Source organism: Alternaria hordeiaustralica (assembly GCF_023758085.1).
Source record: "Alternaria hordeiaustralica strain BMP 2776 chromosome Unknown scaffold_3, whole genome shotgun sequence".
NCBI classification, from domain to species: domain Eukaryota; kingdom Fungi; phylum Ascomycota; class Dothideomycetes; order Pleosporales; family Pleosporaceae; genus Alternaria; species Alternaria hordeiaustralica.
The window spans coordinates 1,918,214-1,941,819 of record NW_026056775.1 but is presented as its reverse complement, the minus strand read 5'-3'; the positions used below and the strand labels follow the sequence as shown (position 1 = coordinate 1,941,819).

At 51.7% G+C, this 23,606-nt stretch overlaps 12 protein-coding genes across 12 annotated transcripts; 1 reads left to right on the top strand and 11 right to left on the bottom strand.

Moving 5' to 3' along the window:
* Positions 1–41: 41 nt before the first annotated feature.
* On the bottom strand, positions 42–866 carry J4E84_002807 (uncharacterized protein; the record flags this gene model as incomplete). Its single annotated transcript, XM_049385426.1, has 1 exon — positions 42–866. The coding sequence occupies one exon, from the start codon at positions 864–866 to the stop codon at positions 42–44; it is 825 nt and encodes a 274-aa protein (XP_049247449.1).
* A 594-nt stretch (positions 867–1,460) lies between these two features.
* J4E84_002806 (uncharacterized protein) lies at positions 1,461–2,165 on the bottom strand (the record flags this gene model as incomplete). Its single annotated transcript, XM_049385425.1, has 1 exon — positions 1,461–2,165. One exon carries the CDS (start codon positions 2,163–2,165, stop codon positions 1,461–1,463), a length of 705 nt encoding a protein of 234 aa, XP_049247448.1.
* A 551-nt stretch (positions 2,166–2,716) lies between these two features.
* On the bottom strand, positions 2,717–3,457 carry J4E84_002805 (uncharacterized protein; the record flags this gene model as incomplete). Its single annotated transcript, XM_049385424.1, has 1 exon — positions 2,717–3,457. One exon carries the CDS (start codon positions 3,455–3,457, stop codon positions 2,717–2,719), a length of 741 nt encoding a protein of 246 aa, XP_049247447.1.
* A 1,917-nt stretch (positions 3,458–5,374) lies between these two features.
* Positions 5,375–6,106, bottom strand: J4E84_002804 (uncharacterized protein; the record flags this gene model as incomplete). The annotated part of the gene is made up of 1 exon (XM_049385423.1): positions 5,375–6,106. One exon carries the CDS (start codon positions 6,104–6,106, stop codon positions 5,375–5,377), a length of 732 nt encoding a protein of 243 aa, XP_049247446.1.
* Positions 6,107–6,993: 887 nt separating this feature from the next.
* J4E84_002803 (uncharacterized protein) lies at positions 6,994–8,034 on the top strand (the record flags this gene model as incomplete). Its single annotated transcript, XM_049385422.1, has 1 exon — positions 6,994–8,034. One exon carries the CDS (start codon positions 6,994–6,996, stop codon positions 8,032–8,034), a length of 1,041 nt encoding a protein of 346 aa, XP_049247445.1.
* Positions 8,035–8,289: 255 nt separating this feature from the next.
* J4E84_002802 (uncharacterized protein) lies at positions 8,290–11,123 on the bottom strand (the record flags this gene model as incomplete). Its single annotated transcript, XM_049385421.1, has 2 exons — positions 8,290–8,697; positions 8,748–11,123. 2 exons carry the CDS (start codon positions 11,121–11,123, stop codon positions 8,290–8,292), a joined length of 2,784 nt encoding a protein of 927 aa, XP_049247444.1.
* Positions 11,124–11,547: 424 nt separating this feature from the next.
* On the bottom strand, positions 11,548–12,249 carry J4E84_002801 (uncharacterized protein; the record flags this gene model as incomplete). The annotated part of the gene is made up of 1 exon (XM_049385420.1): positions 11,548–12,249. The coding sequence occupies one exon, from the start codon at positions 12,247–12,249 to the stop codon at positions 11,548–11,550; it is 702 nt and encodes a 233-aa protein (XP_049247443.1).
* A 732-nt stretch (positions 12,250–12,981) lies between these two features.
* J4E84_002800 (uncharacterized protein) lies at positions 12,982–14,918 on the bottom strand (the record flags this gene model as incomplete). Its single annotated transcript, XM_049385419.1, has 2 exons — positions 12,982–13,221; positions 14,139–14,918. The coding sequence occupies 2 exons, from the start codon at positions 14,916–14,918 to the stop codon at positions 12,982–12,984; spliced, it is 1,020 nt and encodes a 339-aa protein (XP_049247442.1).
* Positions 14,919–15,438: 520 nt separating this feature from the next.
* J4E84_002799 (uncharacterized protein) lies at positions 15,439–16,257 on the bottom strand (the record flags this gene model as incomplete). The annotated part of the gene is made up of 2 exons (XM_049385418.1): positions 15,439–16,145; positions 16,251–16,257. 2 exons carry the CDS (start codon positions 16,255–16,257, stop codon positions 15,439–15,441), a joined length of 714 nt encoding a protein of 237 aa, XP_049247441.1.
* Positions 16,258–16,880: 623 nt separating this feature from the next.
* J4E84_002798 (uncharacterized protein) lies at positions 16,881–17,810 on the bottom strand (the record flags this gene model as incomplete). Its single annotated transcript, XM_049385417.1, has 1 exon — positions 16,881–17,810. One exon carries the CDS (start codon positions 17,808–17,810, stop codon positions 16,881–16,883), a length of 930 nt encoding a protein of 309 aa, XP_049247440.1.
* Positions 17,811–18,847: 1,037 nt separating this feature from the next.
* On the bottom strand, positions 18,848–19,687 carry J4E84_002797 (uncharacterized protein; the record flags this gene model as incomplete). Its single annotated transcript, XM_049385416.1, has 1 exon — positions 18,848–19,687. The coding sequence occupies one exon, from the start codon at positions 19,685–19,687 to the stop codon at positions 18,848–18,850; it is 840 nt and encodes a 279-aa protein (XP_049247439.1).
* A 632-nt stretch (positions 19,688–20,319) lies between these two features.
* J4E84_002796 (uncharacterized protein) lies at positions 20,320–22,698 on the bottom strand (the record flags this gene model as incomplete). Its single annotated transcript, XM_049385415.1, has 2 exons — positions 20,320–22,586; positions 22,686–22,698. 2 exons carry the CDS (start codon positions 22,696–22,698, stop codon positions 20,320–20,322), a joined length of 2,280 nt encoding a protein of 759 aa, XP_049247438.1.
* Positions 22,699–23,606: the final 908 nt, after the last annotated feature.

Sequence of the window (23,606 nt, the reverse complement as noted above, 5' to 3'; positions counted from 1 at the left end):
GCAATTGCACACCATGTGCATAACCAACCCACTCAATCTCATCACGCGTCTTGCACCTCATAGCTAACCTTAGTAATCCCCTTCTGCCTCTTAATATTCCTCAGAACAACCCTCCCACACTCCTTCAGCCTCTGCACATGCGTCCCGCCACACGGATAACTCCCCTCACTCCCTATCTCCACAACCCTAACGCCATCCTCCTCATCCCCTTTCAGCGTCTCCATAACACCCGTACACTCCTTCTTCGCCTTCTCCTCATCCCAGAAATGGATCTTGACATCCATGTCCGCGGCAACCATCTCATCGACTCTTGCTTGTATTTCGCCTTTCTTGTCTCCCGGAATGAGACCCGAAAACTCTACGAATGCGGCGCCGGGGTAGTGCGACGCTTTTCCGTCGACGACGTCGGGAGCGATTGTACCAGTGGTTTTAAGATGGGCGACGGCGAGACCGATGACGTGGCCGGCGGTGTGGATCCGGGAGTGTAGGTGCCGTTTCGATGTGTCGATTTTCTGCTCTGCTTCTGCTTCTCCTCCATTTGCTTCGAACTTCTTGTCAGAGGGAGAGAAGACGCCCATGTGCAGGATTGCGGGATCGACTTTGCGGACTTGGTGCACGTGGAATGTGGTGTCGCTGGCGAAGATGGTTCCAACATCCGAGGGCTGGCCGCCGCCCTGGGCGTGGAAGATGGTTGAGGGGGTGGTCAGGACATAGGGTTCGGTTTCTGGTGGTGGTTTGAAGAGGGACTGGGTATCTGCGGGTAGGGATGACAGGGCGTGGATTGATGTTATGGTGGAGGTGTGGGTATGTTTTTGGCCATCTTTTTGGTAGAGGGGGTCTGTTCTTTGGGATAGAGGGTCTACCATTGTGGTGATGGATCGAGAGGTATCAAAGATGAAATGCGTGGTGGTCGTATCGTAGATGTGGCGGGCTGATGATGCCCGTTTTGGTGTTTGTGTTATGATGCCGCGGAAGAGGAATGCGCACGCTGGATACCTGGAAAGTCGACAGTACATGCGACGTTTTGTGCTCGCCTACCCGATAAATAATTGATTGAGTCACCTGAAATTATGGAGGACCTAACATTAGAAGGAACGTTCGAGATACTTTAGAAGCCCAAAGTATGGGTCAGAACTGCGCCCTTGAGGTTTACATGCGCTTTACCGCTTTAGGCAGGTACCAATCCCTGTTCTGACATCTTCTCTTCTCGTAACTGAGACAGGAGCGCGGCATATGGATGTACGCATTCAGATTGAAGAACTTAATACATTTCTGACTACATTGCCAATCTTCGCGGTGAAAGTCGGTAGCTACAAAAGGTGCTGCGCTGACGATGTCATCGCCGATACCTATTATCCCTGACTCTGGGGCCCTCTTTCCCCCAATCTCTTCTCAACCGCACGCGCTAATAAGATGACCATAAGCATGAAAAGCGCCGACATACACCATGAGGCCATCTTTTACTCTGAGCATCCCGAACTACCTTGACCGTCCGAGTTCATGTGCTGCCGTCCAATCCTCGATTCAACTTTCAGCACACTCGTCAATGCCATCCTTTTGCAATGCCGTAGCAAGAGGTCCTGGAGATTGATATCCGCGCCCCACTTCCGTGCCATTATACCGATTGCTACGGGCCTCATGGCTACGGCAGCCTCGAAGTTGCTGCCGTCTTTTGCGCTACCGCACTGATTCGTGTGAGGCGTCAAGAAAGCCGCGGAGGTGTATGGGAAGAAGGTACATTCTTGCCAGGCTTTCTTCAACAAGCCTTTGGAAGTTTTCGCTTGGCGGCATATAGTAACAGTCTCTTTGTTCCAATGCGCGTTTGTACGGAAGAGGTAGGTATCGCAGTCTCGACCAGTGGTCAATGGGGCGACTCTCCAGCGAAATCTGATATCGCTTGTGATTGTTCTGTCGTACTCGTCGCATTCTGAGTATACAGATACAAGGATGCTTCTATCAGCGAAAAGGCTCTCGATGAGATCATCAACACTCTCAATGTCGATATCCGGGTGTAATGTCGGGAGCATGAAGTGCAGATAAGGTCGCTGTCGCTTCTGGACCCAGCCCTTGCCGGTGATGAATTCGCTGGACTTCTCGAATGGCTGGGAATTGCATGTGAGAATACCGTACTTGTGTAATTCGATGAGGCCAGGTACGAGCGGCATGGACTCTTCGTTGAGGGGAGCAAGGTGGTTTGGATTGACGTCAACTTCCCCGCGGATGAAGAGGAGGTTCAGCTGTAAGAGGGCGTTCCAATCCGGTGCAGCTGCCCAAGCGTCTCTCTGTCGTCTCCAACGGCACATTCGGCATAAGCCCAGGTCACTGCCTATACCGGCATAGGGCGTGGGTAGGAGACTACCATTAGTATTGAGGTTAGTTGGCGCATCGCAGCTCGTGCATGCAGCCATCGCAGGTTGTTGTTGTGAGACTGTAACTCGATCAAGGTGAAGTGAAAGAGAGAGAAGAAGAGGTGTTGCAGAGTCGAGTGGATGCACATTCGCTTGTTTATCTACTCTCACGTGTCTATTGTGTGTGTCACCGATGACGCAGGCAGACACTTCCCCATCCGTCGGCCCTCGCTTCCTCCATTGCTATCGCTATCGCACTTTCTCTCACCTGCGCATGCCACCTTCCGTAGCCCTAGAACGCAGAAACCAAGTAGTGAACAGGGAAGCCGCGATGATGCACACCGGATGAATCCCAGAACGCGACAACTCTAGGAAAGATACTTGGTAGCCACTTCGCGCCTCAAGGTCGCTCGATCATAACGCTGGCCGCCCTCATTTGACCAGTGAGCAACCACAGGGCTCTGCGTCTTGCACTCCTCAAAGATGTCAGGCGCATCAGTACGGCTGGTTTCCTGGAGAGTCTTGTTGGCTATCGGAGTATCTTTGTGAAGGCTCGAGAAGTTATCGCGCTGTAGAGGTCTAGTCGAGAAAGCTTTGGAAAGCCTGGGGTTGAGTGGAGAGGGAGCCTGATGGACAGACGGTACGGATTGGCGAACGCGAGGTCCCAGAGGTTGTCTCACGCGAAAAGGCGAGCCTTCGATGTGCGCGTTGACAGGATGGTAGCCGGGAGGTGCTAGCTTGCGCATGATGGATGTATCTTCGCGGGGAAAGGACAAGTGACGCGGAGTGAATGGTTGGTGTTCGTCGCTAGGATATCCCTCACCGTCGATATCCATCTCCTCAGCCACTTCGCTCAACGGCCAGTCCTGCTCGGGCTTTGAAGCTACAACAGTCTTTGAGTTTTGGTTCGGTGTGAGCAACCAAGTCGAGACGCCTAGCAGCGTCATCATGAAGAGTGTATAGGCCTGACCATTGGGGTCAAGCATCCAGTATTCCAGACAGCTTCCGCGGAAGAGATATGCGAAGAAACCTTTGGATGAGTCGATGGTGTCTTGGACGAAGCGCTCGAGACGAGTAGGCGGCTCTTGATTGATAAGAAAGCCTGACATGGTATTATGAGGCAGCAGGCAATTCTTGGTGATCAGATCAAGTGGTGGGAGATTGGTATCAAAGGAGCAAGTTGTCGGAAGTTATAGGCGACCGCGAGCGTTTGTTGTGATATATCGGCGCGTGATTACTGCACGGTCCTCTCGATTGAGTGAATCAGTTGTTTCTCAACTCTTGTTCATGTCTCATGTGACGAAAGCCAGCCAAACAACACGAAAGCTGGCCACATGACCTCTTCATTCATTCCCGTCAAGCCGTGATTTGCCACGTAGTTGCTGCGGCAACAACTGCACTCTTCGAGCGTTCTTCAGTAACAACAACGTCCCAAGATCCTAAGCGCTGTAGTAGTACAGTGAAATTCTGACATCCGACGTCTCCGCGCAACGATACACAGATCCTAGAATCGCCCCCCAAAAGAAAGCCTCACATCGCTGTCAACGCCCTAGCTCCAACCAGCCTTCCCAAACGCCGCATTCACCGGCGGTCTCTTTGACTGCGGCCGTGGTAAAGTGCTTGTAGGAACACTGAACAGCGGTCTTCGCACTGGAGGCACCTCCTCCGGTCTTTTTGCTCCAAATACCCGCTCCTCGACGAATGGCTTCTCCATACCCTCTTTCTTCCACCTTTCCTGGACCCGGTTGAACTCCATACCCGGCGGGAACATAGGTGTCGTCTCCCGTCGGTGTCTGTATGGCGCCGATCTAAATGGATCAGCGGGCTTTCGCGTACTTTGCAGCCGGAGGATAAAGCGGGCGAGCTTATACACGACTCCGATACCGATTGCCAGTAAAAGGGTGTGGAAGAAGCGAGGATGCTCATCGTATAGTGCGAAGGAGGCAAGGACGACTCCAGTCTTGAGCTCAAGCCACACTAAGAACGCGAGGATAAGGGCTCCGATGTTTGGCAGTAGCTGCTTTGCCGATTCGAGCATTACTTTCAATAGGCCATGAGATGACGCGCGCATCCAGAGAAAGGACATTGTAAAATTGGGTTGAGGGGTGTATGTGTCTGGCCGCTGGTGGACATTTAAGGAATGCCTGTGGAACTAACGAGAAGATGAATCTTTCACTAGACGCGTGAGCTTGCTTTCACTAGAGAGACTGGCCCTTCTGGGAAGTAAAGAAACCCTCATCCTCTAGTTCCGCTGTTTTCCTTTACAATGCCCTCGTAGCCTCCATCACTCTCCTACACCCACACTATACACCCACGTTCGCACCGCAGTTTGGCAAAACAACGGCACCACAATGTCTCAAGAACAGGTCGATATCGTGCTCAACATGTTCATCCTTTCACTCTTCCCTTTTCACATCGCTCGATCCCGGTTCAAGTGCGTGCAGCATGGCCCCCACTCCGCGCGATCTTGAACCAAATGCCATCGACCATTTCTTTACTGTGATGATGGCACTAGCCGTCGCTTTGATAGTACTGCTCTTCATCATCATAGTCAGATATGAGAGGCGCAACGCCTCGTGGATACGACGCGGGCTGAGGGCGGGGAATGAGAACTGGTTTATTCTTAGCTATGGAACAGGTATGCGTGTGGCGCATGTGGATCCTGATGGGGTAAGTGTTGGTTATGAAGAGATAACATGAGTCGTGGAATGAGGTTGCTCTGTGTGGAAGAATAGTCTTTGGTGCGATGTATGTAGCGAGGTACGTATGATGCTTTAGCATCTCAATCATGTATATGAAGGATTTGTTTGGCTTGGAAGCTTGAAAGTATGAGAGCATCAATGTGATGGGTTTAACATACACACAGCCTCGAAGTCCAGCCCATCAACATCATGACAGACTCACACTGACAGTATATCCGAACGTAGCGCAGACCAAGAAGAAAGTCAGTCCAATAGCCATTTTCGAGCATGATCCCGTGTGCTGTGTTGTGGAGTTGTCTCCATCCTTCTTGACTCTCATCGTCCCTATCTGCGTGGATCGGGAGCGTAGAAGCCCGTAGTCGATGTAGTGGTTGTCGTTCTGCCTCGCTCCACTTCGGTGCCTCCTCTGTCCGCACTTCCATTTCCTACCGCAAGAGTAGACATTACGCTAGCTAGCGACTGGCCGCGCGGTTTGGTGGGCGCGCTGGGAGCGCTCATGCTTCCTGCACTCGTTGTTGTACCACCCTGAGCTGCTGTATCTCCTTGCGTCACATCCGACTGCTGCTGACCGCGCTGTACCGGCGACCGCGAGTTCTTAGGCGGAGGAAGAGCACGATACCGCTTCCTAAGCTCCTTAAGCCCAAGTTCGGTTGTAGCAATCAACTCTTCTTCTGTTTCGACGGCAAGCTCGAGTTCATTCCACAGCTTCTGGACCTCTTCATCCGGTTGTGAGCTCTCGTTGCCTCGAGCCTCTGGTATGCGTATCGGAAAGAATTCGGGCTGTGGCTGTGGGTTCTCATCGGGATACATTGGCGACTGGGGTGGTGCGCCCTCAACGTGGGTATACAATCCGACACCTGTTATGTAGGGGGTTGTGCCGGGCGGGCAAGTGCTCTTGAAGGCACCGATCAAGTCGGCGTTCATGCGAGCTTTGCGAGCGGCTGCCACATCGGGCGGGAGAGGCGTGGTACTCGTGGGTGGCTTTTCGAATACCGGTGGGTTGGCGGCGTTCTGCTCACGCGCGGCTGAGGCGGCTTGGTCTGCTGATGAGATCATGGCGGCCCGGTCTGGGTGAAGATAATGTGAAATCGCACTCTGCCGCATGTTAGTGCTCTTTCCCGGTCTTGCTTTGAACATTGTTCGGTCGGTGAAGGTTTGCAGCTGACAGCAATAAAACGGTGGTATTGAGGCTTTGGGATTGCGCAGTGATGTTTGGGTTTGTGTCGCTTTCCAATCGCTCGCATTCACTACACAGCTTGCGGTGTTGAGAAGGAGCCATTGCGTTTGCTGTCTTCCCGCGGACGCACTTACTCCAAATGAAGATGTACATACCTGAGATTCCTGTATCCGTTGAGCGTTCCTACCATAGTGTCGTGGATGAGGGTAGCGACGATGCTCTCGTCTGCTCGATTAGGGGACCACCAACGTCGCGTGAAGCTGACCTCGGAAGTCGCGCCGTTATCGATAACGACCGCCCCCACTATGCCCAACACGTCATAGTTCCAGACCTCCAGCGTCGCCAACACGCAGGCCATGCAGGCGTCCATCAACGCGTCATGACGAGATCATCAACGATCCGCTCCCGATGCGCGCTCCACAACATCCAGGAACGCGCCAAAAGGAAAAAGTGCTGACATCAAGACAAAATGGCATTGGCTGCTTTCGCTCCGCGGAAGGCGGCTCGTCACGGTATACCATGACCTCAGATCTTGTGCTAATACGATGGTTGCTGCTGTCCTGTGACACATGCTGTAACCATGCAGTCTACTAAGTTATTTAGAGGTGCCGTCTCCCTGCGTTGCTGCAAGTCATCTTTTGTAACTACATCATCCTTACCACGCGTATCCGTTGCTGGGATCACTTCTACTACTTCCAGGGCTTATTCATCAACTCCTCCAAACAATAACGACCGTCTCAAAGGACCAGTTGAAACATCCTTTACCATGCAGTCAGTAAAGAACGCCATTGCCGAGAATCTCGGCAAGGTCGTCTCGGGCGCTCATGATCTCGCACCCGCGGATCAACGGTTTTCGCTCGAGGAAGTGCCAGATCTCAGCGGCAAGGTCGCCGTAGTGACTGGTGGCTCAGAGGGAATTGGTTACGGATGCACACACAATCTCCTCTCACACAACATCAAGAAGCTCTTCATCATCTCCATGAGTGAAGACATCATCGACGATGCACTCAAAGCCATCAAGGAGGAGATGGGCGAGGACAAGGCCAGCAGGGTGGAATGGATGAAGTGCGATCTCTCGGACTGGGAAGCAACTGGCAAAGTCGCTTTCGAGATCGCGAAGAAGACAGACCGGATTGATATCCTGATCAACAACGCTGCAAGAGGTATCATGACATACCAGCTGGCGAAGAACGGTGTCGATCTACACATGGCTATCAACCACATGGGCCATGTAGTCCTTACCTCCCACTTGCTGCCTTTGATCAAGTCGACAGCCGACAAGGGCAACAAGGTCCGTCTTGTACAGCTCGGATCCAACGCACACGAGAGCGCGCCCAAGGACGTCAAATTTGAATCTCTCGAAGAGCTCAACCAAGACCTCGGCGCCATGGGACAGTACGGCCGCACAAAGCTCGCTTCCATCCTTTACGCACGTTATCTGGCTCGTCACCTCTCTACATCGCACCCCAACATCTTGTCCAACGCCACACACCCCGGTTTCGTCGAGACACGGCAATCTGTCGACATGATCCACGAACCCTACCCGTTGGGTGGCTACGCTATGAGCGTTGGTATGGCGCCGTTCAAGAAGACACAGTTTGAGGGTTGCGTAAGCACCATGTATGCTGCAACCAAGACAGAAGGTACTGGCGAGTACATTTGCCCGCCTGCGATACGCGAGCCGGGTAGTGACTTGGCGAACAACGAGAAGCTGGGCGAGCAACTGATGGATTTCACTACGAAGTTGGTGAAGGAGAAGACGAAGAGCTCGAGTGCTGACAAGGGGTGTCCATTCAAGACGTACTAGAAGCGTCCACGTAGAGTAGGCAGTACCAATTACTTCGAATATGAGCAAATGCCTCGTTCATAAATCAAACATGACGTGTGATGCCGCACTTATCAAGACTGAAGAACCTTATGGCCGTAATTCGTTGCGTCTCATTCCAAACAACTATGGTATCGCTCGCTTGGCGCCTTGCAGACTGAATCCCTAACCCATACCAATAACCCAGAATAATGCAATGCATAAAAACAACGCCAATGCCCACAAGGCCGAAGCCTACTAAGCAATACCCTCCATACCCATGGGTACCTGAAAGCCACTCAAACCCTCTCCAGCACTCGTCAACCGTGCGCACAGACTCAAGAAGACTACTGTCTCGGTGGCAGCGAGGTAGTTGAGTGTGTCCAGCAGGATCTTAAGATGCCGGGTGAAGTTCTCCTCGTACTTGGCTAGCATGTCGAACATTTTGTCGACGCGCTGGGGGTCGTATACGAACTGCGTTGTGGGCCGGTGGGTAGAAGCGACTAGTGTAACAGCGGGATTCTTGGAATTTTTGGCGGGGGGAGGAGGAGCGAAAGAGGCGTTAACTTGGGCGACTAGGTCCGGATCACCGGTGACGAGGTAGCGGGACAGAGAGTAAGTGAAGGACGCGAACATGCTGCATGTTGACATGATTTTGTTGTTGATCTGAGGGTAATTAGCAGCCGTACAGGCTGTAAAAGTGTTCTTAGACTTACTCGAAGCAGCTTACTGTTAGTAAGCATGCATTCCTTCAAGCAAGTCGCGAGGAAGTCAACATGGTCCTGCATCAGCTCATCCACAGTGCGCTTCACTTGAGGGCCACCGCTCTCATCCTCCGTTGCCTTGCCCTTGGCCCTTGCGTCCTGCTTCTTCTCTTCGCTTATCCGCGACATCAAAGATGCCCAGTTGGGCTCAATGACCTCTGATGTGCAGTAGTACGTAAGTTGTTGGACGAAGACCAGCATGCGCGCTCGCAGTGTCCACGCCCGGCGTTTCCACTGTTCGATACGCGGGTTTTTGGATCGGTGTTTCCAGGCGGCGTTCTTGCCCTGTTCACCCCAGCACTTGGCTAGATCCGTTTCGAGGTGCTTCAAGCTCAGTAGGTATCGGAAAAGTAGTTGGTAACGAGTGAGTGTGACTCTGCTAACCACCAGTGACAGTGGGAAAGGCATGGCGTAGTCAAAGACTAGTGCTTGGTATCCCGTGATGTTTGTGTCGTCGGTGATCGGCGCTGAGTTCGCAGGTGTGTAATTCGACAAGGTCGCGGTGGCAGCATCTTGATCAAGACCCTGAACGTTGACGATCTTCATGAGCCAGTTCGTGAGTCCAGTATCGTTAATCTGAACTTTGATGTCCTCTTTGTATGGGTCCTCCACGGCGACTGATCCAGCATGTCGGGTGGCGAGATCCAACAACGACTGCAGCTTGCCGACGTTAACATGCTTTGCTGGTTTCTTGAGCTCGAGCTCGCTCATCTCGAGGAAGTAGGTGAAGAAGTCGGAGCGATCGAGGAAGAAGTAGTGCTTTAGTGAACGTAATCGTGCCGGCAGTTGGTGTGTAGTGAGAAGCAGATTGAGGAGCGAGGAGTTTGCGTATGCGTATGAGGAATTGACGTTGTCTAGGAAGCGTGGATCGTCGAAGCTGGTTGGCGCGTCTTGCACGACTTTACTAACGTCGACGCCTCCGCACTCCCTTACAACGTTGAGGTACTTTCCTGCCAGGAGCACCTTGTCTTTGACGGCTTCCAGCTGTGGAGGCACAAGAGCATCGCGTATCGTATATCTCTTCTCCCAATACTCGTCCGTATAATCCTGGTCTAATCTTTCTCGCTTGATGCTTCTCTGCTCTTTGATCAGGAACTCGGAATGCGGGTCCTTGATGCCGCCGTGATGTAGCCACTCGTTCAACATAGCCATATACGGTCTGCTAGCCTCTCGTAGTAGTGTGGTCAGTAGTGCGCGAGCCGCTGGATCTCCCGACATGGACGATAGCCGCTTGGTGATGAGTCCGAGCACGCTCCCGCCTTTGCAGAGCTTCTTGGCAGCGTTTCCTCCTTCGCGCAACGACTCCAAGATATTTTCGAAGTCATTGCTGTCGTCATCGGCTGAGTCTTCGTCTTTCTCATCTTCCAAAATACCGTTAGCTTTCAGCAGCTCGATCCCGGTGGTGTAGAGCTGGAAGAGCATGTGGCTAGTCTGCTTGGTATGCAGACTCAAGACGTGCAGAGTGAAGGACTCGTTCGTGAGCAGCTGGTGCTCAAGTTGGGCAACGAGTATGAGGTAGTCCTTGAGCAACCGTCGTACAGCTGCGCACAACGCATGGTTCACGGCACCGTACTCTTCCCGACTGAGCACCTCTACGCAGGTCTCGACGGCGATGTAGTGTGTAGCAGTCTTCAGCATCGACTTGGTCAGATCCCTCAGACTAGGGTCCAGGCCGGGCATCAGGCGGAACTGTGGCCCGACCAGACGTTCCTTCTCTTCATGGGGATTGTAGCCATCGCCGAATCGAATGTACTGCCCCTCAAAACCCATGAAAACAAACAACAGATCTTCCAGTATAGCCTTCTCTTGTGCTTCTAGCGATAGTTTTGCAAGTGGAGTGGGCTGCAGCGATATAGGCGCGGTGGATGCGAGGGGAGGTATCGAGATGCGCGTCGCCAGCGGGGCGGTCGTGTGCGGTATCAAAGAAGCCTGCGGTTCCCACGGCATCTGGGGCTCTTCGGGAATAGACTTTTGCGAGGCGGCGCTGCGTGAGGGTCGGTCGACGTCGCGCGGGAGTTTCTCTGAGCGGCTTCGCGCATTCGCCCTGCTTTCACTGGCATGCTTCAACGGGCTCTTTGTTCGCCTGATCTCCGTCTCCCGCTCGCGCACCTCCTTCTTCTCCACGCGACGCTCGCCCGAGGTCGCGCCTGTTGCGCGCATGGGTGCTGACTGTTTCCTGGCATGTGACGCTGCGGTGGTGGAGCTACGGCGGTCGAGTTCCTCTCCAGAAGCGACGCGGGGTCGCGCAGTTGACGTGTAGTTGGCATTGACGGAGCGGCGATCAGCGCCGGACAGCGACTTCATCGTGGGCACGTTGCGGGAGGACATGTTGGCGGGCAGGGCACTCCATGGAGCCCGGGGTGCTTTGGTGTTGCTTGTTCGCTGCGCCGAGTCGTGTTTGGGCTGCAGTAGCCGTGTTGATCGGGTCCCGCTTCACTACGCGTCGACTCGCGCTAGTCACCAACCGAGCCATGACGCAGGCACGCTGACTTCTCTGGAACACATCACCAATAATTTCCTATTCGTATAACTGGCTGCTTAGACCTATCTATGACCACCTCGAAACGACAGACTCGTTTCGTTGAAGAGCAACAGTCAAAAGAATTAGTGGCCCATAATCATCAGTTTTCACGCCCATTACAATCACCAGCTATCATAAGACAACTCGGGAAAGTAGATGTACCTTTAAAGGCCCACCCGGCTCCCTTCTCGGTTCTTTCTCGAGGTCTTGAACGCTGTGTTACTATCCGGATCATCTCATCTTCCCGTGTACCCATTTGCCAGTAGCGCGTCGACGTCTCCACTTTCCAACAACGATAATATGCCTTAATCGCCCTTCTTCAGTTGTAGCACTTAGCCAAAACCGATCATCCATGTTCAATACGTCCGAATCCTTCCCATTTTTCGGATCCGTTCGTTTCTGGCACTCAGCAAGCGCATGCGCTCTGGCATCCGCCATTGAGACATATGTAGCCACAAGCCCCCCGAAGAGGAACGAATCATGACCAGGTGTTATGTATGGTGTTACGGCATCCCATCTGTCCTCGACTTCCTCTGGCAATGGGTCTTCGAAATAGTCTGGAGGGAACGATATAATCCTACACAGGTTGAGACTTTGTGGGGTCGGTTGATTTAGTGCGTCCGTCACCTGCTGGTCGACATCCGCTGCCTTGGTAATTACCAAGAGCACTTCGCCGTCCTCGTCCACAAGCGACAGATTCTCTAACTCATTTCGGCCCTCTTGCTTTACGAAGGGTTGGTCGAGGATGGAGTTGTCCGACTTTAACTTGAGTGAACGAGACTTTTCTTCACAGAAGTTGCGTACGGTCTTTTCTAAAAGCTCCCGCTGCTCAGGGGAGTTTCCGAATATTCCGCCGAACTCTTCGCCGTCGTCCATGTCCTCGCGAGGGCAGTAAACTAGGCAGTAGTACACGTTTTCGGAATGATCGGTCATCATGGGCGTAGAAATCGGGGATGCTCGTTGGGTGGAAATGGCGTTTTCGGGGTTGAATGCTGACACCGACGTTCGAGGTTGTTATAGAAGCAGGAGAAGCAGAGGGACCACGCTTTATATACCAAAGACGTGAGTCATTAGGCATGAGTTACAGTCATTGTAGTCATGGCTTGGCCGGGTCATTCTCGCAGTCACTTCAGTATGACACAGCTTCGCTGACTCAAAGGTGTTATCATTCGACTTCAATATGAACATTTCCAACTATCCCTCGGCATCGTTCGCGACAACCCTCAAGACTATTATGACCTGTCGCGTATTCTTATAAGCGTTGAGCCATTTCTCTGTGTCTGTCTCGGCTTGGCTTAGCTTCCGCATTTCGCCGCGTGTTGTCAACAATGACTCTGTCTGGGCACCAATTTCGCTCAACCGAGTTTCAACACCATTCGATTCCTGCTTGCAAGGCCAAATGAGCACGTCTTCTGCCTTTTTGTATGGTGCGAAGCATTCTTGCCAATCCATCAAATCCTTTTTGTGCATGCTCCACGAGTAAACAGTGTATAAATCTGCTTTCTCTCCTCTTTCTTTCTCTTTCCGGATACGTTCCACAACTTCAGCGCTGGACGACAACGAGCTGCTGACCGTACCAAGTACGCGGTGTTGATCGTCGTTGAAAGTCAGGCCCTTGTTGAGAGCTTGTAGGTTATATTCCAATTTGTTAATGTCATCTCTGATCTATGCAAGTAGGATTTCGTTCGTGCCTTCGATGTTCAGTTTGCAGAGTTTGAAGAGGCGCTTCCGTGCCGCATCGAGGCCGTGGTCGGTGATCAAGTAGGGCCCGATTAGATCGATCTTCGTGGTGTAGGTTACTTCTAAGTAAACGAGGTCCTTGTCTGGGTTGAGGTCTTTGTTGACGGCCATTTTACGCGAAGACTGTACTAGTTCTGTGGTGGTATGAAGCTTGCTGACCTTGGGCTTATATGTGTGATAGATACAAGTTCAAAGTTCCGGAAACGAATTCGGTAGAGTGTTTATACATGAAATGATCGAAGTAATGACTCAACCTCGACAGTCACGATCCAACGCACACACGGACCTCCATAATACCTTTCGCAGCGCACAGATCTTCCTATGCCGCTGTGACAGTATCCAACGTACGAGTCAGAAAGAGTTTAGGGTATTCGTAGCAGACTTTGCCAGCACCATACGTTGCTCAATTACTTAGCATATACGCTGACCATCCAATACGATGCCAATGGAGGCGACCGCTACCCACCACGACGTCTCAATACACTAATCGTTTACATCGTGTAATCTAGCTCCAGATCAGGAAGCACATTTGACAACCACGCCGAATTGCCCCACTACCTTACAGGGCTCTGATGGCTCTCCAGGCGTACTCTCACAAAACCCTGCCAAGGAAATCGTACCAGTGGGCCCAACTCCTTGGAGTTCCTTTCATCTTCTTGCCCTTTGCGAAGCTCGCTGCTCGCATGTTAGATGCCATCGGACTCGTTGAGAAAGCTTCTGAAATCATCACCACATTCCAAGCTTTCATGCTCATTCCCTTGCTAAAAGGACCTTAGAATGGTCATGCTTAAAATCTCCGATCTCGATCGCGTTCAATAGCTTCCAAGCTCCTCCAGGTCAAATTATACGCTCTCAATACTATCCACGATCAAACCCGTATGACTGAATCTTCACCAACTGTAATCTCATGCTTTAGTAGCTACTGAGGCCAGCATACACTGTTCTACTTCAGAAGGCTTGCGACTCGAAACATATCACTCAACCTTTTAATTATGGTTCATATACTGAGCTTGACCGTTCAAATTAATGTTAAATAAACCCAGGATGCCCCAGGCCGACACACCTTCTCAACAGAGTCAAACACTTGACTCTGATTCATACCCTTCAAAGTCCCGGAGCTGACGGTATGGAAAAACAGTGTAGAAACGTGCCAGGACATAACGCGGATTCTCTCCTTCGTCCCCGTCCTTGATAGGGCATTCGATCCGGACGATTCCAAACCAAGCGCCGTGCTCTCCCTCCATCGGCGGTGGAGTTGGAGTCCAGCGACTACTCCGCTTCTTATAAAGTTCGACTTTTGCGTGGATGATGGCTTTGTCCTTACTTATAAAGCTCTTGAAGTCATCCCAAAATGGGAGGCTCGGGTGACCATTACCCCTTATCATGGGGTCGAGCACTTTATTCTCGAGAGTTACAGGATCTTCGAGCACGATGCGCTCCGGCGTCACGGGTAGCTCTGGCGTTGCGACACCCTCTATCATAAGGCGATCCCACTCGTCTTGCACCATTGCATATCTCCTGTAGGCCCAAAGGTCCACCGGTTGTGGTGACTGAAGTGCCTTCGCGACCTCCTCATTGTCATCTCTCTCCTTTTCAATAGAGAAGAGGAGATCCTTCCCATTTGCGTACGTGTACCTCAAATATCCGTCCGCTTTATTCCGCCATTTGACCAACTCTTCGTCGAGCCGCTTTTCTGATGTTATGTCATGGTCGGTCAATGTGTTACACTTTCCCAAAATCTTTGCCTTCATCAATTGTTGTTGCTTCTCCGAATTGCCGTAGATGCCACCGGACTCGATACAACGGTCTTGTGATTTAGATAGCGTAAGCCAAAATATGGTATGCTCCGTGAAACCGGACATGATAAGTAATGTGTAGGTTGGTAGAGTAGTGATATGAGTATGGTACTGTTCGTGATGGGGGAACGATAATAGTATGCACCAGCAAATGATTTGTATTGAGTTCTGCTTTTATGCATGAGGAGCCCTGACTCACCCATAGTGACTGGACATGGCCTTTTCGTCATAGGCTGACTCCAAGACTAGATTTAACCACGTAACACTTTGACTCCAAACTCATGACCTCGAAGACTGAGTACAACGTAACAACTCAAAGCCGACCTACATCCACCAACCCTCTAATACTTGCGATACCAGATCAGACGCAAAGGTTCTAACTCCACTTCACCTCGAATCATAATACAAGTTCTTCTTCGTGAAGCCTACAGCAATGCTTTGCAAAGTTAGATACGTTCTGCCACTAAACAGCGTAAGTACGGGGAAGATGCATTATTCATTCACTTCAGTCCCCTCTCTGGATACTACCACCTAGATACCCTGACCGACCAGCATCATCGAGCCTCATATCCCAAATTAGTTAATCCTATGATGACGGTACAGCGTACACAACAGTATGGCTAAGCATTATCACCCTATAAGGCTCGTCTTTGTCCTTTGGAAGAGCCTCGCAGATCGCCCGATGTTCCGGCTGACCTGCCGTGGGAAGCCCCGGATGATCGATCTGCTCAGGATCAATATCAAACTCCTCAACCTCATGCTTACAATCTAGCTGTTCCGCGTACTCGATAGCGTCCTCCCGGTTCAGAAAGACTTCCATACTCTCAACTTCCATTCCCGTAAACTGCAGACTGCGGTATCTTTCCATACGAAGTTCTCTTGCGACGACCGCGAGCAAACCCTTATGCGTAGGGTAGTGCTGTTCCAAGATATGCTCAGGAATTCTGTTGACGGTTACGGTGTACAAACTCAGTTTTGCCGGCTCTCTTTTTGAGTCTTCGGGAGGTTGCTTCGCTTGATTCAATAGGATTTCGTCTAACTCGTCAGTGACCTTCCCCTGGAAGTCTTTGTCTGGCTTTAAACTAATGTGTAATTGCTTTTCCTCGAAAGCCTTGGTATCGTTAGACCATAGTGCAAGCTCCTGAACAGACTTAGGGTTGTTGAACAAATCGTCGCATGCGCGGTGGAGACGCCGCCGGTATTCAAATTCTGCCCAAGGGCCTTGATTGACGGCTTCAGGATATAGGTTGACCATATGTTGGGTGAAGCGACTCCTCTCGCGCTGTCGGCAGTCTGCGCTAATGCTGAAGACTCCACTAATGGACATTTTGTAGGTTGGTCTTCCCACATTGTCGATAATGATCCAATACGTGGCCTTGTCCTGCGTTTCTTGCTCACTGGACATCTTGAAAAGAAATGGGGTTGATACACGGGTAGTTCTAGTTCCGAAGACAGTCTCTGAGATAATGTGGCAGTAGATTATGATGAAGCAGGCCTCAGTGACGCGAACGAAACACAGTGAACTCTGTCTGCTAAAAGGTTTACGCCATTTCTACTTCTCCAAACTAGGAGTTTGCTGCAGCAAGCCCTCTGATTAGATCATTTTGCAATTGCTACAGGTCAGTGGTCATGCGAACGTCGCAACCCACAGTATACACCGATGCCTGCAAAAGATGTGTGTAATTTTCAACCTCTATGCATCACCTCCACGTAGATGCCCAGGTGCATTAGCCCACGTCCTCCTTCGTACAAACCAAATACTTGCATAACCCGAAAATAAGATTCAAATATCGAAACATCAGCCTAGCTGATAGATTAAACTCTCAAAACCAGGCAGTTCCCATGCTACACGTTCCGCCAAATACCCTTCAGGAGTCTACGCCCCGAGTATGCCGTAGAGGGAACAGGCTCCTCCTGGAGCGGTCTCTTCCACCTCAAATCTATCGTAATCATACCGTATACCGAAGTACCATATGAATGACCCAGCCCAATCCAGGACCAGACCGCAGTCTGGGTCAAAGGCGCACTTTAAAGTCTCACAGGTCTCTTCCAGCATTCCCTCTCCTCTTTGCTGATGTATAAGTGATCAACCACGAGCACCTCTTCAAAGCCTTGTTCCTCACTCGGGTATATGCAAATGAACTGGTGTTCGGTTTCGCCCAAATCGGTCTCCATTTTTGCGTTATAGGGATGCCAGTGCGGAGATTTAGCGATCTTCTTCGCGTATTTTACAGCTTCTGCTCGGTCTTTGAATGTTTCCAAATTGCCGATGGCTTCGCTGTTCGCCTCTGGTCCCAGTTCTTTGTAAAACGACACGTGGTGGTCTGGGTACGGATTTCGTACATCCTCGCGGAGATTTTTTTTCTCGGTTTCGAACTGCCCAAGTTCGTGGAACCAATTGTTGAACATTCTACTGGGCCACTTCCTTCTCAATACTGTATATAGATCAAGACCTTCTCCATATGGCTTCTTGGGCGGTCCCAGGCTGCCAGGGTCTTCACCAGCGATCAGTTTCGTTAATGATTTTGCCATCTCCTCCTGGTTCGCTCTCTCCTCCTGGGTCACTCTCTCCCCCGGGGTCACTCTCTTCTCCTGGGTCTCCCCCTCCTCCTGGTTCGTTCCCTCCACCCTTATCCAGCCCCAATCATCCCAATCGTCAGCGTTGCCTCCCCGGAACCTGATTTTCTGTCGTTCACCCGTATCAAGCAGCTTGATGAAGGCCTTTTCGATGGCGTCGGCGTCGGTTTCGTCTCTGAAGAACGTCGTGGTCGGTCCAAAAGTAGCTTGCTCGTCTTCCAAGTGGTGCTTGACGAAGTCTTTCTGGAAGAGTTTTGCTTCGTGGTCTCGGTCACATTTAGCATTGCTGTAAGGCCCATGGCGGACCAATTTAGGCATTTCATGGACTCTCTCCACGACAATCCATATGATGATAGAATCCTGGTTGTCTGAGCTCGACATCGCGGATGTAAGTAGGCAGTTTGGTGGATATGATAGATCTTGTATGGCAAAGTAGTAAGTTGAGAATGTTGGTGATTGATAGACTTGACTTGCGGAACCCTCGACGCCTTTTATACTTTTTCAAACTCTGAGTCTATCTTTAGTGGAGCTTCTGCTCTCGTCACTTTAGTACTCATAGATATAGTCTCCGACTCACAGTGCTGAGCCGGCACGTTGTACTAGAGAATGACTATGCCGCACATTGAGCAATAGATGTCCCATGAACTGCCAAAACGTCCGGGTGAGGCCTCTGGGCTATATACTCAGGGAGTCATGATCTCACGCAGCCAGTAACGTGGAAATGATCCACAATATAGGAGTCTACGATGGACGCCCGGCTCAGGAGAACTCCAACGTACGTCGCACAAACTCCACTTGGTATCCGCTCATTGCTCATCATGTCCGCTCGACTCAGCAGATGTGTCACATCACTGTCAGGCACAGACGTTCTTTTCTTTGTTCTCATGACGAACCCGTGTTGTGTACCACCGAGGCAGCCGCTTTGCCGTCGTACGCACGAATCAGTCAGGGCCATGATTCAGACCTCAAAGTAACTGTGGAGAGGCCTGATATTTGACTCCAGTCTCGTAAGTGGGGTTCATGATGGCTCAATGGCAGCGGTACCCATGATGTCCCTTCCAGACGCACTGTTCGCTCCCTCAAGTGTGCAGTGCGGTGGGCTTTGCGGTATTATATCTGTGCGGTATATGCTGTCGGTGTAGCTGTCGCCGGAAGGATGATGAAAGTCACGTCGTGAGTGCGCATCGTGATGATCGTGAGTACGGTTTGGTCTGGGACGTCGGAACCGTCAGGGTTGACGCGACTTCGCGCTAGCCGAATGAAGCCACCACGCGTCATCTGCAAATAGGTACCAGCAAACATCACATGCAGAATCTCACTCGTTGCTTGTACATCATGGTTTCAACCAGAATTATGTTATATGTAAATAATCTAGCCTATACAAGAGTAAAGTGAAATCCCCTATCAGTCCTGGATACCTAGGTAGTGAGAGTGTAGTCATCCTTTCGCTCATTCCCACTTGCAACCACCTTCGTGACCCAGGACATACTTTCGAACGTATCATCACCCGCCAATTTCCCAGTAACATTCACTCCGAACCGATTGTGAGGTCCATATCGGTACCCGTGGGTCTCAGGGTTGGGTATAGTCTGCTTCTTGACCTCCTCGATTGCATCCTTCACATTGAGGAAAGTGCTGACCTCGTGTCCGATGAAGTATTCACGTTTGCCGCTTTGAACAATCTCCTTGAAATTTTCGCCATCAATTATACGGCGTCCGTCACGGGCTTTTCGAATCTTTGCTTCGTCGTCCTCCGTTTCTTCTTCATCAGCCATTTCCTCCTCGTCTTCTTCGCCGGCATCGTCTTCGTCTTCGTCATCGGTGTCGTTATTGTTGTCATCATCATCCCTCATGGGGCTGTCTGGGTCCGCGAGCATATCGGCAGATCGTGTCCTCACGGTGTACAAGGTTGCAGAGGCGCCCTCAGACAGGTCCATCAGTGTTTTTGCGACAGGAGCGTTCTCCTCGATTATAAATTTGATGTAAAAGCGGACGCTTCCGTTGGAGTTCATGACCGCTAGATCGGTGTTCTTTTCGGTGAATTTGCTACTATATTGTAGGTGCTGGGTAACCCATTTTTCCGCAACCTGGTCATTGCCGCAATGCTTCTGCAGAGCGATCCGTAGGAGCTTTTGGTCGTCCGCTGATCTGCTGTACACACCCACTAGCTCAATGTTTTCGTGACTGGCTCCGTTGTCCGCGGGGTCGACGAGCATCTTGAGAACCCAAACCAAATGATCGTCTGTGAATGAAGACATGGTGTATTCGTGGCTGCTGTAACGTTGTGTCAAGGTATACAGGCTCTCGGGGTTGCTTTGTTTTGAGTGAATTGATAGTTCTTTTAGATGTTGTAGGAAAGAAGACCACTCTCAGAACTCACTGCCGGCCTTTTATACTACCCATACTGTGACTGTCTTCTCAAGAGTCACTTCGTTCCAGGAGTCGACGCTTTTCAGGGAACACAGGTATGCGAGGCTCTCGTGCGTCCTGTACGAAGGTCTTGACTGACCAGCCCTGTGCTTTTGACACAATACTCACATGTGCATGGACGATTGAAGGTCACACAAGTTCGTTATCCACTTCTCGCCCATTCCTGAACCTAAGGCTAGGCCTAAGCTGGGTGACGTGAGTAGTCCAGTCCCGGTGTCGTGCCTCATGTACGACCGCTTATATGGGTCATACCTGTAGCAGAGTCTGTGATCCAGAAAAGTAGAATGGGCACGATAGTTTCGTAACAATCTCAGTTGAATAAAACTATACGAGTGCTAATGCCTATAGCAAAAGCGATTTGAAAAGGATGAACGATAGGTATACCCAAGCGCCATGACCGTATCTGTTATCCAGGTTCTTCTGGTGCTGAACGCCAATGATGCAAAAAGAAAAGCATGCTCTAGACTTCGTATCTTCCTCGACCTTGCCCAGTGACCTCATTGCCGAACAACCGTCCGGCGTCAACACAGTACCGAGCCTCTCCTTGCCCGTCGCTTCCTACTTCACTACCCCAGCACACAAGCACTGCGTCCAGGATACCCCCGAGAACTCCTTCCATGGCGCCTAGAGCGCCCCAGCCGATTGCCGCGCTGATGAGACCCACGACGTATGCGTACAAACTGCCTTTGTATGGTACAGATCCGCCGACTTGGAGCATGCGTGCAGTCGAGACCCATCCACCGAAACCGAGAGACAATGTTATGACCCAGCGGATGGCGTGGAGAAGCAACTTTGCCAGACGGTATGACTGAATCGACGGTCGACCATGGTCCTTGAACGAGGATGGGCCGAGAGTTGTGGTTGGTGAAGCAGCGGAGATGAAGTTCATCTGTGACAGACCGCGCGCTGCTTGATTGAGAGGCACACCGTGAATGGAAGCGTAGGTCAGGGTAAGCGGGTTCGTCAATGCAGCGATGGGGGTCGGCACGACTGAATATGCGCACATGCCAATCATACCCGCCAGTCGCCTTGGAAGTACGATGAGGGGAAGGCGGACCAGGAGTGAGATCAGTGTTGACAAACAGATCGTGCCGGCCATGGTGTAGGTCGCGTGACTGAGAGAGGCTTGGACCACCGTTCTAGCCGCGGGCGCAGGCACGCTGTTGCGGTGGAAGTACCATTGAGATACCGTGGCTGCCGTCGTGGCGCGTTGCACACCCGCAATGACCGCCAAACCCCAGAAAAAGTCCAAGAAGAATACAACACCAAGCCACCAAGTACTAGCATCGATGATCCATCGGGACTTGTTGCTAGCAAAATGGCCGCCAAGGAATAGACGTGTGAACATGAGGATCCATATCCACGCCCAGAGTATCACAGCAGCTAGTGTTGCAATACCCACGAGTAGCAGTGGGAATTGCGCTCTCAGGATCTCACTTGAGAACTCCAACATGCCTGTAGCTTTGTCTAAAGAATGTCGTGCCTTGAAGATGGTGTAAACCCAGAACCCAGCGAAGCACAAGGGCCCAAACGAAAGCCAGCGCATCAGCCGGTCTTGTACGCTATCCCCATGCCATGACCCTTTGAAGCTTGATGCGAAAGGGTATACAAAGAAGGAAAACGATATGACTGGTACCGCCAGTAACATTAACTGCACCAAGGGCCGAGCGAAGGACCGAAGTAGCGATAGCCATAGGACTCCGACGATGACCGAAACCAGTGTGTACACACCAATGAGGTGGAACGACGAATGCAGGACAGTATATATCGTGTCGCCCAGTGGGTTCTTCTTATTCGGTGGCGACTCTTGGAGAAAAGAGATGATCCATGTGCCAAAGATGGCACACTGCACGATTATGAAGAGCTCAGCCCAAAAGAAGTTGTGTCGTGGCGCTGATGTCGGGTTCTCTGGTACGTCGTCGGGGACAGTCTGGCGATCCGGACTTATTGGGCGTGGGTGCTCGAGCAGGGTGTCTTCGTCTGTTTCCTGTGGTATCGGTAGGGTGTTTCGTAGTGGGCTGCGACCGCGCTTCGGCCTCGGCATGTTGCGAAACTGTTGGAAGGGTGGCGGTGGTTCGTCCTGGTGACCCAGGAGCTCGTCTCGATCCAACTCTTCTATACTCCCCCGATCTGTGGAATCAAGCTCCACATCTACGAGGTGACCTCTCCCCCTGCTGCTGCGGTCTGTAGTCTCAGAGAGCGGCACACTTGACTCTCTTTCCTCGTCTTCTGGGTTGTTGATAACGGTCGATCTTCCGCGAGCTGGCTTGTCGCCCTTCCAGGAGCTCTTAATCCCTCTCCCTAGACCATACCCTGGAGCTTCATTCTCGTCCCTGTCCGCACCTATCGTATGATCGGACCGTTGGCCATGTTCGTCATCGACTTCAGATGACTCGGATAGATTGCTTGCGCCAAACTGCCGCCGCGAGCGTTGCAGCGCGTATTGGTCTGCTAGGTCCCTGTCGTGCTCGGCATGGTCGTCCTCCTCGCGAAAGTCATCGGTGGCGGAGTAGAAGAGTGGCGCGGGCGCGTTGGAAGTTCGTGAAGCGAAGGCAAAGCGGCTCATGGCCTGCGAGTTGTATGGGTTGGGCATGTTGCGACGCTGGAGGTACGCTTGGGAGGCGCGCGAGGACGGGCGCTGCCTGTCGGGGGCGTTGCGGGTTGAAGTCGGCTCGGGCTGGCCCAGTGACAGCCGCGACTGAGACTGGGAGAGGAACTTGGATGCATCTGGGGAGCACGCACGTCAGTCACGCGAGTCCATAAGCTGCTCAAGACACAGGCGGCGGATCTGTCACATGTACCCGATAAGGCACCAGGTCCACTTACATTCAGAGAACATGATAGATAAAGTGCGCGATAGATGTATATATGCCTAATGAGCTCGGCGATGGCGGCCAGGTATATCTATCGCGAGGAGAGTCCCGAAGCGAAGGTGGCTCAGGTGCGAGGTCAGCGGTCGTGAGGCGGTCGAGCGCAAGGGTACCGGAGTACAAGAGGCAGCCGCGGATGACGCAGCCTAAGAGACATGCAGCTGGGGGCCGGCAGAGTGCGCAGTGGCCAGCTGGAGATGGTAGAGATGGCGGTGGTAGGGCGGTAGCAATAGGACAGCAGGGAGCTCTAGCCCGCCTAGGTGGTGAGTGAGTTGAGTGGCTGGCCGGGTGCGCTGGAGTGATGGTTGCTCATCTCATCATCGTGCCAAGCCAGCGCGTCGGGTTATCGATTGTCGGGCTCACGTACCTCGTGAACATGCAAGGCACGCGCTATCCTCTAGCCCCCATCAATGCTCCACCTCACATGCAAAGCATTCGGTAAACTTGTCTCTACGGGTCTGCAGACAATTTTATCTTCTTCTAGTCGTGCTTCTTTGCCTGCAAATTTGTCCTCATAGTGGTTGTTCGAGTCAAGGCAACCCGGCCTCCTGCTTGTCAGACTAATGTCTCATAGTGACAAGCAATGAAAGCTACAGAGAAAAGCAAGATCATGTAGCGAAGCTTGCGGAAAGTGAATTGCGACATGCTTTTTACGTTTGCCATGGGTTGCATCCTTCAACTGTGGCTCAAGCAGCTGCCGAGCTATGACCGCATGGCCGGGACCCTGACCTATCTCAGTCACTATCGTCCAACTGGCTTCCTGTCAAACACACCCAAAGCTTCGACTTGCGAACTACTTTATTCTACATACATTCTGAACAATAAATACCGTCTTCCTATACATATCCATCTACCTCTACTGGATTTGCTGTGACCA